At 38.8% G+C, this 18,325-nt stretch overlaps 1 protein-coding gene across 4 annotated transcripts in view; it reads right to left on the bottom strand.

The window, feature by feature from the left end:
- Nucleotides 1–18,325, bottom strand: part of ARHGEF28 (Rho guanine nucleotide exchange factor 28) — a 158,765-nt gene that overhangs the window by 89,665 nt on the left and 50,775 nt on the right. For all 4 annotated transcript variants that reach the window (XM_067569267.1, XM_067569268.1, XM_067569273.1 and 1 more), the window contains exons 5-8: nt 11,960–12,143; nt 9,785–9,965; nt 7,055–7,127; nt 1,756–1,808 (exon numbers count right to left, since the gene is read on the bottom strand). In XM_067569267.1, coding sequence (XP_067425368.1) covers nt 1,756–1,808; nt 7,055–7,127; nt 9,785–9,965; nt 11,960–12,143 — 491 coding nt within the window. The remainder of the gene's footprint in view (nt 1–1,755; nt 1,809–7,054; nt 7,128–9,784; nt 9,966–11,959; nt 12,144–18,325) is intronic.

Below are 18,325 nucleotides of genomic sequence, written 5' to 3'. Positions count from 1 at the left end.
TTAGACACCACTCCTTTTGTTCTTGCTTCCTCCTGCATTCGGAAAAGCAGGACTTTGCACCTCCCTTGGAAATAAACAAAACTGCATCAAAAAGAATTCCAGGCTCCATCAACTCCATCCAGCTGGAACTTCCTCACCTGACTAGCCAACTGGGTTGGAAACTGGAAAGAGGCAACTATACATTAAAAATACAATTGCCTAAAAGATAAAACTAGCAGCCACTACTCCAGACACAAAAGATAACCAATAAGAGATAAACATCAAACCCAGACAATACCCCACCTTGCCTGCAAGCATCAGCTTTCGTGGTGAGCCTCACTCCTCAACAGCCAGGCTTTATTGTGCCCTGAAGCATCAACAAATACAGACTGTTTTGAAGCAGAGTGGGATGTAAGTTTAAAATGAAGGGACTGAAGCTCAAACACCTCTAATGACTATGCTGTGGCAGTATCATAAGGGGGAGAGGCAGTCTCAGGCCATGTACAGCTTTGTAGGTCAGAACTAATGCCTCTAACTCTATCCAGAGATCAACAGGCAGTCAATGCAGAGCTAGGATCACTTGTGTCATGTACTCCCAGCAATACATGTGAATTGCTACATTCTGCCTCAACTTAAGTTTCCAGGAGCAGATTTAACATGTAGCCCCATGTGTACACACACGCTATAGTAGTCTAATCTGGAGGTGACAAAAGCATGGATTATGCTAGCATGGTCTGTGTCCACAAGAAATGGTCAGTCTCCTAGTCAGACATAGAAAAAAGAAAATCATTGAGACCACTGCTGCTACATAATCATCTATACGCAACTGTAGATCCAACAGCATCCCCAAACTGCAAACTCTATTAACAAATAAGAGGCACAGGCCCTAATGAAATGAGATAATATTATTCTATCCTTATATTCCAGTTGCTTCTCAACCTACAAACATTACTTCAAACCTTGTACATATTGAGCCTCAGCCAGCTAGCTCTCATCCACACCCAAATCTCAACTTCGTAAATTAGAAAAAATGAAACTGAGCAATGATTTCTTAGGGCACAACCTGAGATATACATATAAAGCATGATATAAAACAGACATTAAGTACATCTGACTAAACATAATGGGATTATGTGCAAGCATCATAGCTTTTCTTTCTGCTATCAAGTGTAAAACATCCTATTTTACATTACAGCCACATAAAATAATCCCAAACAGGATCAGTATTTTTTACACCAGCATGTCTTATTGTCAGGCTCTAAAAGTCTCTGTGCATGATCCTGCAAATATTTCTAAGGAGAGTTTCCCCAATGTTATATCCCAGGCTCAAGATTACCAGAAACATCACGTCACCCTCCAGAACCTCGACTGCCCTCCACAGTTCGACTCCTTGGAAACAACGGAGCTCTCGGTCTCAAGGAGGAAGCTGGTGCATGCAGGAGATGGAAGCTGGTTCTAAGACTGTAGGATATACTCTCATAGGAATAACCATAATCATGGCTTTGCAGTCCAAATGTAAGCCTCGTTTCTTTGACCTGGCTTTCCAGCCCACCACCACATAACAGATTAATTGAAGTAAATAATAAACACACACACACACACACACACACACCTTTTCCCCTGAAGTCGGAATGAAAAGGAAGTGTAACTTGGCAGGCACTAGTCAGTTTATTTATTTATTTTTTTAACTATGGAAGGTGCTCAGATACCATAATCTAGGGTGCAGTAAGAGAACCTAGACAGAGGATAGTTATTCATACAAAGATAAAGCTGTACCTTCACATCTTTACTTCCAGATGATGATTCATCAGATGCCGACTTCATAGGATCTGTAAAAGTGAGATTTCTTATCAACTTCTAGTGACAAACAATGGCAATTTACTCTTTTTTCAACTATCGGGGGGGGGGGGGGGGGGGGGAGTAACAAACAAGCAAGCAAGCAACACAGAACAATGTACTTTTGTAGCATACACATCTCTCCAAACTAGCACACCAGTGGGCAGAATACTAGATGGCTGTACAACAAGCTGTTATTTTATTATGGACCAATTGCAAACAGGCTCTTGAGCTTAAAGGGACAGGCAGAGAAAATATATGTTGATTCATAAACTAGGCTATAGATTTGCAAAGCGGTCCTCAGAATAACACAAATTCAGAAGCTGTGCCTTAACATTAACTGTGGGAGATCCCAACTGATGTGCTAAGGACATTTCATGCATTTTAAAAATTAGCCCATGCATTTTCAAAAAAAAGGTGGTGAAAAATAATGATTTCTGTTGCTCTCTTTGTTATGGTTTCTTCTCAAGACAGTGGGAAAGGACACAGCACACACAAAAACATGTTCAAACTCTGCAGGATCTGTCCAGCACTACTATGAAATAGCAATGAGGGCAGAAGTAATTTGGTTATGGGCAAGTAAATGAGCACAACAAGCATCTGAAGGCTTTCTAGAACTGTTAGCTACTGCCTCATTTGCTGATTAAAATTTTTTAAAAACCCTCCCATTTCACAACCTTTCCTTATGTTTATTTTTATTTCTTTTATATTGAGGCTTATAACTCAGGATTCAGGTCTGCTCTGAGACATGCAGCTGCATTTTCAGTTTACCATTGTAAAATCGGCTACCACATGTGAATTTAACCACAACTTAATACTTTAAAAAAAATCACTTATCTCTTAGTGTTTGGGGGAATATCATTCAGAGACCTTTGATGCTTGCTGTGCCTCTTTCCCATCCTTAACTTTGTGCAGAACCGAGGGAGAGGTTATAAACCAATAACATTATATTAATCCATCCCCTCACAAGAATATCTGCCTGGTATGTAAGGCCACCTGCAGATTTCAGCAACAATAGTAAGGTCTAATCCTGCAATCCTTATTCAAATTAAACTGTTTGAGGATGAAATCCTGGCTCCACTGAAGTCAATAGGAGTGTTGCCATTTTGTACAAGTAAAGGCTACACAAGGATTGGATCCAGGCTGATTAATTTCTTAATTAATCACTTAATCAATACCTTCTGTTGCAATCAGATGTGTGCCTCCCCCTGCTCCCCAACCCCAACTAGAGGGTTCCTACTGAAATGCAGCATGAATGTGAGAAGATAGTCCTTCTCTAAGAGAGAGATCACTGTCTTTCCATGCTAGGTAGTACCTACTTGATATACACAGCACAAGCTCCAAACAGCCTGCAGATGGCACAGAGGTACAGGTAACAAGCACAACAACAGCAGCTATTACAACTACTGACTTGTTAATTATTTGCATCACCAATGAGAAAATGCTCTAAACATTAGTAAGTTTCTACAATTCCGACTCTGCCTCAGGCTTCTTATGTGACCTTGAGCACGTCACTTTACCACTCTGTGTCCCAATTCCCTGTTTGTAAAATAAGGATAATAATACCTTCCTACCACACAGAGGTAAACTCTAATGTTTAGGAGATGCTATGGCATTATGGCAATGAAGGGGCCATATAAATAGCTAGACAGAAAACTAGTACTGTATCCTGCAATTGTTGCATCGAACCTCATGAGCGCCCCCAGAAGTCTAAAGGCAGGATTCCCAAAAGGTGTTTTTTGACCAGGCAGCGATTCTATAAAACAATGAGTTCATCCCGATAAAATAGTTGCCATGATAATGTAAAAATTCACCAACAGCATGGAAACAGGTCATCCCAGACACCACCATGTAGTAACCATGGATAAATAACAACCTTTTAAAGATGGCCATGGTAACTCTGGGGACGTCTACACTGCAGCTGGGAGCAAGTCTTCCAGCCTGGAATCACAGAGACATGCTAGCAGGGCTAAAGCTAGCAAACAATTAAAACAATTAAGCTAAAAACAATTGTGTGGACATTCCAGCAGGGGCAGAAGCTCAGGCTTGCAAGCCTCTTTCACCCCCTAGGTTTCCGAGCCCAAACTCCAGCCTGAGCCGGAACATACACATTGCTCGTTTTAGCGTGCTAGATCAAACTCTGCAATGGCTGGCTCAAGCCCCATTAGCTTGCTCCCAGCTGCAATGTAGACATACCTTAATTTTAACAAGCAAGACGGAGAAAGAGCTACACTTTAGAAAGGCAACTTTCAGGGAATGCCCCCTAAATTCCCCTAGAAATTTTTCTACTACTACTGGCATTCAGTTGGCATTACTGAAATTCATTCTTACAATCCCTCGGGAAACAGTGTTTACCATACAGTAAGTGGTTTAATATGTAGACACAAATGGGCTATGGCTCTAAATAATAATATTCTACACAATTATTACTTGCCACAAACTTTCAAAATTAGGGGAAAAAAACACAAGATTTATTTTTTATATAATATAGGAATTGCTGAAATAACCAAAGTAAAATCTATTTTATACTTTGTTTTGCATCCTTACTGGAGACTGTGTCATTCTGCGTATTTGAATTTAATTAAGTTGCTATGGGAGATCCACTGTTAAGCTACCAATATCACCTTACATTGACCCACTGCATTGCCTGTTGTGAAATGAAATCAAACTGCTGTATTGCTATAGCAACCTTCAGTAGATAATAGCTCAGAGCTTCTGATAGCATTATGTTTTAAAGGTCTGTTGATCTTGACTTTAGGCCCACCCAGAAGTGAACAAGTATTACTTATTGGAACAATAGATGTTTTAAATTCAAGGGGACATCCCTTTATGAAGTTCCTGTAAAGGAGTTTGTGCTGTAAGCCCAGCACCTAAATTAACAAAAGTATTCAGTGAATACAACTTCTAAGAGTCCAGCATAGGGAGAATTCTGTAGAAAGAGTTCTAGGGATCATTTGTTATATGATTTCTGTTTGTAGCAGCAAAAATTTTAATTTTGTTTTCAGAAAGATCCTTTTGGTCTATTCAGCTCTTGTTAGCAGAAGATAAAACATGGACCAAAATTATTGATTATATTAGTGATTTTCAGGTATCTTGGTTCAATGACTGTATAAAAAGCAACAAATACATGTATAAATAGAGCATAGACACCTTTTTGCCAGCTGACAGAAATGTGGAAATCTATGACAATACCAAACTATATGAAGATACAGAAACATTGATTAATTATTATTATATATTTCTCTAGTGGTAGTACTCAAAGGCCCCATTGTCAGGATTCTATCCCCACTGTGCTGGGCACTGTACAAACACATAGGTCTGCAAGTCAAATAATAATCTATTTGTTCAAGTCATAGGGCTAGTCTACTTTACATTATATATATAAACCAGTATATCTATACCTGCAAAGCTCCCGAGTGGAGACACAGCTTATCCCGGCAAAAGGAATTATTTTGCCACTATATTTAAACCATCTCCTCGAACAACAAACTATACCAGCTATAGGACTCTTTTGCCAGTATAAGCTGTGTCTACGTGGGGGGAGAGGGTTGCTGGCATAGCTCTGTTGGTTAGGGGTGTGATTTTTTCCACACTCCTAACCGACACAACTATGCTGGCAAAACTTCATAGTGTAGAACTGGCCATAGATACTAATGAAGAATGAAGAAACTCTCTTTGCCACTGAACTGTGGTAAGAAAAAAGGACTTAGCTCTGTAAGGTGCTGAGTAATTCCTATAACGGCTGAGTGCCAGAAGATAAAGGCACTCAGCATCAGCACCTTGTAGGTTTGAACCCAAAACAAGAGGATATAGTGAGAAATTAAATGATTACTCAAGTGCTAAATCAATATTTACTGATATTTGCATGCACCAACTCAGGCAGCTTGGATATGCCAAAAGAAAACCCAACATGCATGACTTGCACTGCCCAAGCTGCTGCTATGAATTCTCCTGCTGTTAGTGACACACAGCAGAAGGTACAAGATCCCATTAACCAGTGGCACTCTGAGAAGTCTACTGCCAAGAGAATAGAGTTTTTGATAGCCTAGTATGTAATTCTTGTATTATAACCGGTTGCTTACATTTACAAAAATAGATTTTAGACTGCCAGTGTTAACAGTGATTATTGCTATATTGATGTTAGATTCTGCCTTTATTACATTAATTGCTAGTGGGTTGCTGGAGAAGTGGGGTACAAATTTCCAGCAAAAGCTTAATTGTGGCAATCACTTTAACTATGTAAAGTGTGAGCTAGTGTCCATCAAGGAGATCACATCCTCAGTCTATTAATTCACTTGGAATAATTAGCTAAAAAGCCTTTGGAGTACAGTTCCTTTTCAGATACGTAGGCCTACATCATCATGCAGGTCCTGGACCTGTAATGTTTATGTAAGTGCTTAACTTTGTCAGCTTCAATGGGACTACTCACAGTGTATGAAGTTAAGCACATGCATGGTTTACAGGATTAAGGCCTTATCTTGTAGAATTAGCCACCTCATACTAGTCACTTCTTTCAGATAGACACTAATGTGCATGCAACAATGAGACCTTGAATCTGGGATAGTCATTAACTAAATGCCAGACCAGAGTATTATAGCCTTTTTAGGGATGTTTTTATAACTCTTTTGTGCTAAGACCTTCTTATTACAAGGTCTGCAAAGCTCAATATGTTCTATCTGGTAAAGAAAAGTAATTATAGTCATGAAACAAAATCCTACAACCCTTACACAGGCAAACTTGCACCTGAAATCAATATCGGAGTCTCTCATTTAAATCAATAGGAGTTTTGCCACAGTAAAGATCAGGACTGGGCACCAAAATTGTTCATAAAAAGCTTAAATCATTTCCTATCTTTATTAACCAGACATTTTTTATTCCATTGGAATGTCTTTTTATTTCAGATGAATACTGCCCTCTTCTGGAATTCAGAGAGGTTTCTCTAGGTGGTGTCATTTTTTAACATTTTTTTAAAAAATAAAGAATTTCTCAATTATTAGAAATTCCTGTGAACATTTTTAGGTTCACAATGGTAAATTAATTATTTCAAAAGTCTGTAGAACACATAATTTCATATCTCCTTTATAATGAAATGTCTATGTATTCTACCATTATCTGTTGCACAGCTCTCTGATACCATGTATATTAAGTGGTCTTCTTGAATAAATATCTGGCACAATGACACTTGCTACCTTGCCTTGGACTTTAGAAAGCTATTACAACAAAAGATGAAAAGCTGTACCTTTTGCAGAATCTGTTGAATTGCAGGGCATTTGTAATCCTTCCTCTGTCCCAACTTGTTTTGAATTAAGACTCTAAAAAAACACCAGAATGAAACAATAGCTTCCTTGGATATCTATACACTGGCGCATGCATGCGTGTGTGCGCGCGCACACACACACACAAAACGAAAGAAAATCAAACAGATACATTAAAGATCACATTAAAAAATTCTACAAATATTTTGGAGACAGAAATTTATAAAATATTTTAAACAAATATTTTGGGGGAAAATGTACTTTGTATTTGTAATATACAGTGTGTCGAACATATCAGATTTAAGATTTGTATTGTAACACCCTCCTGCCTCCCTCTCTCTGAAAAGAAAAATTGCATTAACATAGCACTTCATATGTTCAACATTCTGTACTTATTATCCCTCATAAGGTTAATGCCCTGTAAGGTAAGTGATTTTTATAGCTGAAGAAACTAAGATACAAAGGTGTGAAGTGACTTGCCCAACGCTACACAGTGAATGAATGGGTAAGCCAGGATTAGAACTCAGAACCTTCTAATTCCATGCTCATTCCTCCATACCATGGAGATCCATACAAGACTGATATTGAATTAAAATCTTGTGCATCATGTAGTCAGTCTGAATTTGTATCCTCCGATGCTGTACAATTAAATACAGGCTTAACAAATGTAAAATGTGGCCTGTTTCAAAGTATTTTTCTAAGATATTATAAGCATTAGCCAGTAAATTACATGTAAACAGTTCTTCACTGCCACGTTTACACTCTCCAGATCCCAGAAAGAGCTAGGGGCCAAAATGGCTCCCACATAATTAAGAGGACTACTCAAAGTTAGAACAGCTGCAGGAGTCTCATAGGGACAATTCCGCCAGATGAGGGTCAAATAAACAGCTGGGCACTCTGGCCCACATTTTAAAAAATATTTAGGTATTGCTGCACTCAGTATTGGCAATGTCTAACTGATTTAGGAGCCCGAATCTCATGTTCAAAATCTTCAGCCTGTGGCAGGAGTGCTGAATGCTGTAAATTCTACATCTACTTCATTATAAGTAGCTATATGTTGAAATCTTCAATGCTCTTCCCTCCTTCCCCCAACTTTCAAAGCTGTCAAAATCCCAATATGAGGACTGGTGGCCCTAGCTGTGACAGAGAAAGAAGCATGTGAATTCATCCTGTACTTCCTTAACCTACGTTAGCTAGATCAGACAAGCTGACCCACCCATCGTGAAGTGACAATTTCTCAAATGGAGTTAATGACAGTTGAATTTCCTAGGCTCTGTATAATATTTAATTAAAAAGATCATATGCTTTGATATAGTGGCTTGTTTCTGCTACCTAGATTTCACTAAGCCTACCATTAAAAGTCTTGCATCACTGAAAGGATGATCTCTAGTGGTTTTTCCCAGTGAGGAGCTAAGCTACAGAATAGGTCTGCATCTGTCTCTTCAGGAAGAGGGAAAACCCACGTGATGACTGGCAGAACTTTTTCTTGAGTTTAACAATCATTGTAGAATTTTGCAACCTTTAATCTAAGAATATGTGCCACTTAGATCTATGGGCACTTTCAATATGGCACATCAATTAGCATTTTCTCCCCTTTTCTTTTCAAGTGCTGCAAAAAACACAGGCAAGGGAGTGCAAGAGATATAAACAGTACAACCTTTGTCATCGTTTTGTTTTTGCTTTAAAAAAATCAAGACATCTGTGCGAAAGGTATTGTACGTAAATTAGAGCTATGAATCTGGGATGGATTTTTATACTGGATAGCCCAGAAATCCAGCGAATGACCAAACAGGAATGTCTGTGTTATAAATCAAACTAATGTGCAAAGCATATGATGCAGCTCATTTTTAGTTTAAAAAACTATAACCATTTTGATAAATCCTTAAAAATAATTAAAAAAACAACAGAAAAACAAAACAAAACAAAACAAAACATGGAAAAGGAAAGCAAAAACAGAAGGGAAATGTAATAAGAAGAAAGGGAAAAATAATATATAATAATAGTTTTATGTAACTTTTTTAATCCAATAATTTGATATAGCCAAAGGCCCAAATTTAGGAAGGTAGTTATGCACATGAATATTCCCATTGAAGTCAATTACACTACTCAGCTTGCTTAAAGTTAGGAATGTGCTTAGGTACTTCACTGAATCAAGACTAAAGTGACCAAAATACCATACAACAAATACAATATAAATATTGTATAAATATCCTCTTTTGAGCAGGAGCTGTCTTTCTGGTCTGTGTTTGTACAATGTCTAGCATGCAATGAGGTCCTGGTCCATGACTGGGGCTCCTTGATGCTATAAATAACAACAACAACTTTAAAAAGAAAACCCTCACACTACAAACATGAACACAAATGGAAAAGATAAGATAAAAAGAGAGAGAAAAGGTTTTACAGGAAAGGTATTTACCATAGGGCCAGTGATCATTCTAAAAACATCTCTGGAAATGAGAGCTTTATCAAGTACTCCTTTAACATTTTCTACACTTCAGTTTCATGCGTGAAAATAATCACTTGGCACAGATGAAAAGCTAACAACAATAATCCTTTGTCTACAGGACCAACACACTTACCATTTCTAAAACCTGCACAGTTTAAACTAAGAAAGAGAGCTACCCAAGAAAAACATATCAAGCACGAATAGCAAATGGATGCAAATTGTCAAAAAATATATATGCTTCTGTGCTCTTTCCTAATTTGGCACCTACCTTGTAAAGAAAGGTTCTATCCCAGAAGTATTTTCTGAAGAGTTTAATGTCAGACTCCAGCAAATGTTCTGTGGTGCGATTAAATGTCAGTGTCAGAGTTCCTGATGAATTAACAAACTGTAGAAAAGCACCCTTACTGATCTCAGCTCTTGAAATGTCAAATGAATGACTGCCCTGAAAACTGAAACAACACACTATTTAAATCAAAACATATGCTCTGTGCACTGGTGTAATGAAAATATAAACACACAGAACTTCCTGGTCTCATTGATGCAGAGCATTTCAAAATTCTAACTTACTGTAAAAAAAAAAAAAATCTAAGGCAGAAAATATGGGACATCCATGAAAAAAACACATCTAGGCAAACAAATAGTTACCAGTGAATCCATTCACCATAAGAAAATTCTGTTTCAAGCCATCAAAATAAAAAATGGTTACATTAAGAATAACAGCAGCAAAATAAAACAGCAACACTAAACCACATCAATATCTAGTTTTCCCTACTATTGTAAAACAAAAATAGTACCTTTTCCTGTTAATGTTGCCATATATAGTAATGTGAATGAACTGGCAGGCTTATTAGCCAATTACAGTGAAAAACAGACAGTGTCTCAAGGGAGCGTTGCACTGTTTGGATGTTACAAACAAATGAGACATTCATAACAAAATGTACTGTACACCAGCATTGTAAGTCATTTTCTCATGCAAATTAAAGCATGCATAATTCTCACACAAACTGTATGTTGTGCAGAGCCATTAACAAAAGTGCTCCATTCTGAAACAAAAATGTAACTGAATTCTTGCCTATATTTTTTCTGTTCACTTGTGGATTTTCATTTCAAATGGGGGCGTTCTGACAATGGAATGCAATTATTTGGTACTGGCAGGACAAATACAAATACGATACAGGTCCTAAAATCTATACATGTGAAACTTCAGATAATTAAGGTACCTGGCAGCTTTAGTCCGGCAAGTTACTGGTCAGGGCTGAAGCTCCCTAGCAGCCCCAGAAACATAGTCCTTGATACTTAGCACCTCCACTTATCCAAACCTCTGTCTTAACAGAGGTTTCAGAGTTCTTTGTAAACTGGGGTTCGACTGTATTTTTAAGAACAAATTTCCTTTCCCTGGCTCCTAACAGCACTTTAGATTACTGGTTTTTGTTTTAATAAAAACCCACTTTGATTTTCACCATTTCAATAGTGTGTGTACATTTTTACTGCCTCTTTGCATCTCCAAAACTTGGACAATGAAAATAAACTTTCACTGTTGAGAGTAATCACTTTCTCGTACATGAGCACTAGCCCAGTGTAGCAGTGTTTGAGTTGGGCTTCAAATACTACAGGGGGATGAATGTTTAAAGTTACCCAAAAAACAGTTTTAAATTTATTTTTCATTTCATGAAGCATTTCTACGAATATCAAATTTTTACAAATACCCTTTTGCCCCACCAGAACTTATAATTGGGACTCAGTGAACTATTTTGCCAATGCACAAAAAAGGATAAAACACAGCTCCCTCCATTGTTCCATGTTGGGTCTGCTGGACTAACAGTAGTAAAAATTTATTTTTGTCATTTAATTAAGAAGATACAACTCTGACCACACAGAAGGAGCAGCTCAGAAGAGTAAAAAAAGGTGTCATTTTTACATCACTTTTCAGACTAAAAAAGTATATTAAAGGCTATGTACACTCAGATAATCTTGGAAAAAAGACTACATGCTATTTTACTATTTTGTGTTGAGGTCCCACAAATCCAAAATAAACAATGGTATTTTAAAATATTAATTCTTAAAGCAACAGACTTAAGTCAGATGCCAAACCTAAACTATTTCCTCCAAAAGGAAAAATAAAAGAATTCCCTCATGTATCTCTCTAATCAATCCAGAGTTGAAACCAAATTTAGATTCACATGTTTGCCATTATGTTACTGTTAAAAATTTTACCAATTGCCTGGAATGGAATGGAAAAGACACATGGAACCCTGGAATGGAAAAGACACATGCAACCCTTATTTTTAACTATAAATACAAAATTGTACACCTAAAAATGCAATGCTGACAACGACCAACAGAACAGAAACAGTCAGTTTAAATTATTTTGGAAAAAAAAAAAAAAAAAAAAAAGATGTTGCTCTTCAGTTTTAATGATTAATAGTGTAACAGAGGTGCTCACTTCATGAAGATTTCAACCAGTCTGGAGTGCCCATTCTGTGAAGCCAAATCTAATGGTGTTGCTCCAGCTTCATTAGGAAGAGCTAATGCCAATGGCCCACCGGGCTGAGATAACAGGAACTGCGAGAGCTTAACTAAGCCCAATCTTACTGTGAGATGAAGAAGTGTTTCTTTGTGATTGGACCCTAAAAAAAATAAAATAAAAATAAAAACATTTGTATTCATCGGTAAGCAGAACACAAATTATCTGAGCAAAGACAAAATACATATAGTCCAAAGAACCACTTATTGCAACAGTTAAAGAAAATGCTTGGAGTCTGTATTTTCTACATCTCGGCTCTCTCTGTGTACAGCATCTAGCACAATGGGGCCCAAATTCCTGACTGGGACCTCTAGGCTCTACTACACTATACTTTATAAATAATGAGGCAGCTTTCCAGCTGTTTTGCACTGCTTCAACAGCCCAAAACAACTAGAGCTGGGGCCAAGAATCTCAAACAATTTTACAAGGCATATGATTTATCAAGTAAGGCTGTTTATAAGTACAGCAAAAGATTCTTAATGATGCAGTGAGCCATAAGCAAACAGACATGCAAGTAAAATATGTAGGATGCATTTCTTTTGTTTCTCTTTTCAACATGGTGTCTTCACCTGCCTGTTTTTCCTCTCGCCTGCCTCTTTGTTCTCTGCTTTTTAACATGTAAACATTAAGGTCAATGAAAGGTGAAGCTTAAAAGATAACAATGATCAAGCTGGACTGAGTCTCTCTGTGTCACACTTTACCCTCACACTTTATAAAGAAAATGCAGCAGTTTGGGGGCAGCAAATAAAAAAAAGAAGTTGGCCTGCAGCTCAGATTTTTCTTCCATTCTGTTCTACACAGGTTTTTATACTGCACCTATCACCGTAATAGCTGAGTACCTTCCAGTAGCGCATTAAGCAATGTGACTACACATCTGTCACATGTTGGTTATTCTCTCATCCTCCACCCAGAGGGAAAAACGTGTATAGTGGAGGGTCCTGTTTTAGTAGGTTGGTTTTTGTTTTTCCTCAAATAAACCTGTTGCTATGTATTTATATTAGGAGAGGTAAGATCAAAGAAATTTGCCTTGCACTGAGAACAGAAAGTGGTGAGGTTTGTGATAGTCTGTAGTTCCTGGGGAAGTTCATTCCAGTCTTAGCCCAGAGAATTTTCTGTCTCTGGCATAGATGAACTTTATTCTTATTGTTGAGAGTTCCGTTGTGCCAGAGGAACAAAGCTGTCGATCACGGTCTTCATCCCAGAGCTTTAAATGGTCTTGTAGGTATGCTGGGCCCAGGCCATGGAGTGCTTTGAAAACAAGGACAGAGACCTTGGACTTGATTCAAAATTCTATGGGAAGTCAGCGTAGAGAGTGGACGAAAGCTGTGATGTGCTCATGGTAGCTTGTGCTGTTGAGGAGATGCACTGCAGCATTTTGTACTAGCTGTTTCCTAAGTGCTGAAGGTTTCATGCCCTGGTATATCATATAGGTGTAGAACAGCTGAGAGGTGATGAAGGCATGAATAACTGAGGCCAGCTCTTCCTCGGGATGGGACTAAGTGTTCTAGCCAACTGGAGATGGTAGAAAGCGCTACTCACAGCCAGTACAATGTGAGAACTCAGCGCCGCAAAGAATCCAAGACTACAGACTGAATTGATCAACTGTAGAGTGAACCTTCAATCAAAGGAGACTTGCTGGTCTTTGTACTGTGCCTGCAAATTCCTCATCTTTCATTCTGATTTCAACTTGGAGTTAAATGAAAGGCTAGAACTATTAATATGTTTGATATTTCATTTTAGTCACACTATAGCCTCATAACAACAATGATCGAAGTCCAAAGGAACAAAAATCTCATTTTGGGTCCACTAGTTTATACAATTCAATTTAAACATTATTCCCTTAAGGAAACCCATTTTTCTGCCCAATTTACACAGTCATTCAGAATATGTTACTGCCAGTTACACGTTCCACCAATGACAAAGGAAAGGTGTGATCCCTTGATGGGGCTGTTTATGTCAATAATCCATTAACAAAAGCAACAAAGGTTTGCAAAGTTTATGCCTCACCACAATAGTTACAACAAACAAACAGACTGACAGAAAGATGACTAGAAAGAGAAACAGGGTAGCTGGTAAAAGAAACAATTATGTTATCCAGGGATACTGTTGAATCACCCAGAGCAATCACTGTACATCTACAACTAGCTCAACAACTACAGTAGTTCAAAATTGAGTGTGGGACAGATTCTGCCATCAATAAAGTGAACAGTCCCTTCCCCTCTAGTGACATTTTTTATAACTTACCATAGGCATGACAGTAATTTATTTATTTGTATCTTCAAAACATACAAAATATGTTTTATATTATAAAGCACTTATTACTTGGACCACATGATAATTTAGCCAGTCAAACGGCATGACTGGCTCAATGTTAATAACTCTATACTATTTAAAGAAAGTACTTTGAACAATGCAACTGGCTCTGTAACAAAAACCCAGCCCGCTATAATTGCACCAGGGGAAGGAAAAATGAAATAAAAAAACCCCATACCTTAGGCTAAGTTTAAGGTAAGCTAGGTAGTTGCCACTATTGTGTTGGAGTTTTCAAGAGTGACCACTGCTTTTGGGTGCCCCGACTTTTAGGTGACCCATCCTGAGACACCTTAAGCCTGTTTTTAAACAATTCTGAGCACTTTTAAAAGATAAGTCCCCAAAAACCTAGGAACTCAGAATAGTGAACTAATCACTTGTGAAAAATTAGGGACTATAACAAATACTGCCCAGAACAAAGGGAATGAGTCTTCCCACCACATATCCTCTAAGCACATCGCACAGGCCTTGAGAATGGCCATGGCCGCCTCTAGTCTATTTTTTTTTTTGCCTTGAAAAATAATTAGGCTTAAATGGGCACTATCCTGTTTTTATTAAACCTATTAAAATATACTGATGACCACTGATTTTCATAGCTTCTTAGAAGCTGCAAGATAATCTGGTTCCATACCAATGGTCAAATTCTGCCTGCTCAGTGCTCAGAGGCTCACTCTAAAACTCCCACCAAGTGAAGTCAGCATGGACAGAACTTGAGGAAGTTTTGAAAAATTACAGGCTGGCAAAAGGAAAAACAAAGGAAAATGAAAAAAGGGGGGGAGGACAAAAACCCCAAACCTGGGCATCATTCATTTTATTGCATTCAGTTGCAAAAAGAAAGAAAGGAGGAGACTGGGGAAAGTTTCGATAAGTAACTGGAAAATTTTGAGAGGGCAAAGCTTTTTGCAAAGTTTTCAGTTTTGAGTAAAGGCCATTTTTCATTAAAGAACTGTCCCCTCTCCCCTCCAAAATTTGAATGAAAGATTTCAACCATTTCTGATCATAATACAGTATGCCAGTTGTTTAATAAAGGCCTAGATGCTGCAAGGCAGGTGGTGTTGGAGAGGGAGGGATATGCCAGCTAGACCTTGTTTGCATCAGATCTTGATTCTGCTGCCAAAACACTGTGTTCAAGTGATAAAAATCTGAGCCAAACAATCTGTTTTAAACATTAAATAAATCCTTTTGTTCTTACTTGCACCTGAATCCCTTCCTCTGTCCAAAACAATAAAAGAACAAAACAAATATTTCTCTCTGACAGAAATGACTAAGCTCTTTCTGGGCTATGAACCTCATTCATTTCCTGGAAGGAGACTGTAACTCCAGACTTGTAACTTGAAGAGAAAACGGAGACACCACAACAGGCTGACAGATTCCACTTTTTCCTGGCTCCATCTTCCTATGAACTCCTAATGCACTGTCAGGCCTTTATATTCGATAAGAGATTGTTTATAAAATGTTCTTTGGTACACTCGAGTCCTGCAAAAACATACGTACCTACGCATCTTTACACACTGTGAACAGTCATGTGAGTTAACTTCAATGGGACTAATCACAGCTCGGCATGTGAGTACGTCTTTGCAGGATCAGCCCCTTAATTAGTGCTATGGAACTAGACTGGATGACCTCTGCTTGCGCAATATTGATCCATGTTCTATTTTTTGAGCTAGGTCGCTTAGCCCTCATTCCTAAGGGTAGTGCAAGCTAGGGCATAGAATCAGAGAAGATTAGGGTTGGGAGGGACCTCAAGAGATCATCTAGTCCAACCGCCTGCTCAAAGCAGGACGAACCCCAACTAAATCATCTCAGCCAGGGCTTTGCCATCTTTTAGCATCTGTTAGCCTATCGTAGTTCTATCAAACAACAACATCCTTTAATCAACTCTAAGTAGTGCATGTCAGTTTGGATAAATGCTCATTCATACATTCTGAAAATTGATCTCTGACATTCCAGCATTGCAGTGAAGTGGGATTCCTAACAGATATTTTCTCACATATCACTCTAATATGTCTAAGAAGTTTCATCAATCAACATTTTACACGCACACAGTCCCCTTCACACTGTGTAAAAAGGCCAGAGTGGCATAAATGGCCCTAAAATCCATAGTTTGGGCAGTGGGAAGATTTTCCTGGTGCAGGCACTGCAGAAAATGGCTGTAAGGCTGCCTTTTGAGAACCACTCGCAAGCCCTGGCACAGGGGATGTTCTGAGGACCAGGCCACAGCATTATGGTGTTGCAGAGATTCAGTGCAGTGCTGAGGCCCATAGAACAGCCTAACTAGGGTTTGTCTAAATTATGTCACATGACTCTCCAATTCCCAAAGTAACTCCTAATGTGGACACAGTTATATGAACATGGAAGTGCAGATGACACTAAGCTGGAGGGAGTGGTAGATACCCTGGAAGGTAGGGATAGGATACAGAGAGACCTAGACAAATTGGAGGATTGGGTCAAAAGAAATCTGATGAGGTTCAACAAGGACAAGTGCAGAGTCCTGCACTTAGAATCCCATACATTGCTACAAACTGGGGACCAACTGGCTAGGCAGCAGTTCTGCAGAAAAGGACCTGGGGGGTTACAGTGGACAAGAAGCTGAATATGAGTCAACAGTGTGCCCTTACTAGCAAGAAGGCTAATGGCATACTGGGCTGCATTAGTAGGAGCATTGCCAGCAGATCAAGGGAAGTGATTATTCCCCTCTATTCGGCACTGGTGAGGCCACATTTGGAGTACTGTGTCCAGTGTTGGGCCCCTCACTACAGAAAGGATGTGGACAAATTGGAGAGAGTCCAGCGGAGGGCAACACAAATGTTCAGGGGCTGGAGCACATGACTTAGGATGAGAGGCTGAGGGAAGTAGGTTTGTTTAGTTTGCAGAAGAGAAGTATGACGGGAGATTTGATAGCAGCCTTTAAGTACCTGAAAGGTAGTTCCAGGGAGGATGGAGCTAGGCTGTTCTCAGTGGTAGTAGATTACAGAACTATGGGCAATGGTCTCAAGTTGAAGTGGGGGAGGTCCAGGTTGGATATTAGGAAAAAGCTTTTCACTAGGAGGGTGGTGAAGCACTGGAATGGGTTACCTAGAGAGGTGGTGGAATCTCCATCCTTAGAGGTTTTTAAGACCCGGCTTGACAAAGCTCTGATTGGTATGATTTAGTTGGGGTTGGTCCTGCTTTGAGCAGGAGGTTGGACTAGATAACCTCCTGAGGTCCCTTCCGACCCTAATCTTCTATGATTCTATATGGGGATAGCAAATTCCTGTATGAGAACAATAAGAGAGGCACAGCACGGAATCTCCCGCATGCAGTCATCAGAGGATTTCACACACAGGCCAGATCTACACTAGAAACTTGTCCCGGTATAGCAATGTCAGTTATAGGTAAAAACTTTTTGTGACATTTCTATTCCAGAAAATGCTCCTAGTGTAGCCACAGGTATACCAACATAAAAGTACTTTTCCCTGTATAATTTATTTCACTCAGGGAATAGATATATGCTATACCAGCAAAAGCACTTGGTTGTTGCATCTACACTAGCAGGTTTTGCTGGTATACCAGCTAACCTTTTCTAGTGTAGCCACCGCTTCTGTTATGTTGGAATAGCCCAAACAAGCAAACAAGTTGTAAGCAACACAAGGGGGTCTGTTAGTAGAAAGATATTTCTTTTCCTTTTCTATAGTAGCCAAACGGACTCAGAAGTTATCTGGCTTATTATTATTGATATTATGGTCTACGGAGCACTGAAAATGTGCCTAATGCAGACAGTTTAGAATCTCAAAAACAAGTACAGGAAGACAACAGGAATTGCCGTAATGAATCAGACCCAAGGCCCATCCAGTTCAATAGCCCATCTCCAATAGAGGTCAGTACCAGATGTTTCTGAGGAAGATGCAAGAAAACTTCTAATCCCCAGTAGCTAGAGATCATCTTAAACACTGAAACATGAAATCTAATCTCTCTTTCAAAATCTGTTAGCACTAG

Source organism: Emydura macquarii, unplaced genomic scaffold (assembly GCF_026122565.2).
Source record: "Emydura macquarii macquarii isolate MOO-44397 ecotype Brisbane River unplaced genomic scaffold, CSIRO-AGI_Emac_v2 contig_2897, whole genome shotgun sequence".
NCBI classification, from domain to species: Eukaryota; Metazoa; Chordata; order Testudines; family Chelidae; genus Emydura; species Emydura macquarii.
This window is presented reverse-complemented; position numbering and strand designations above follow the sequence as displayed.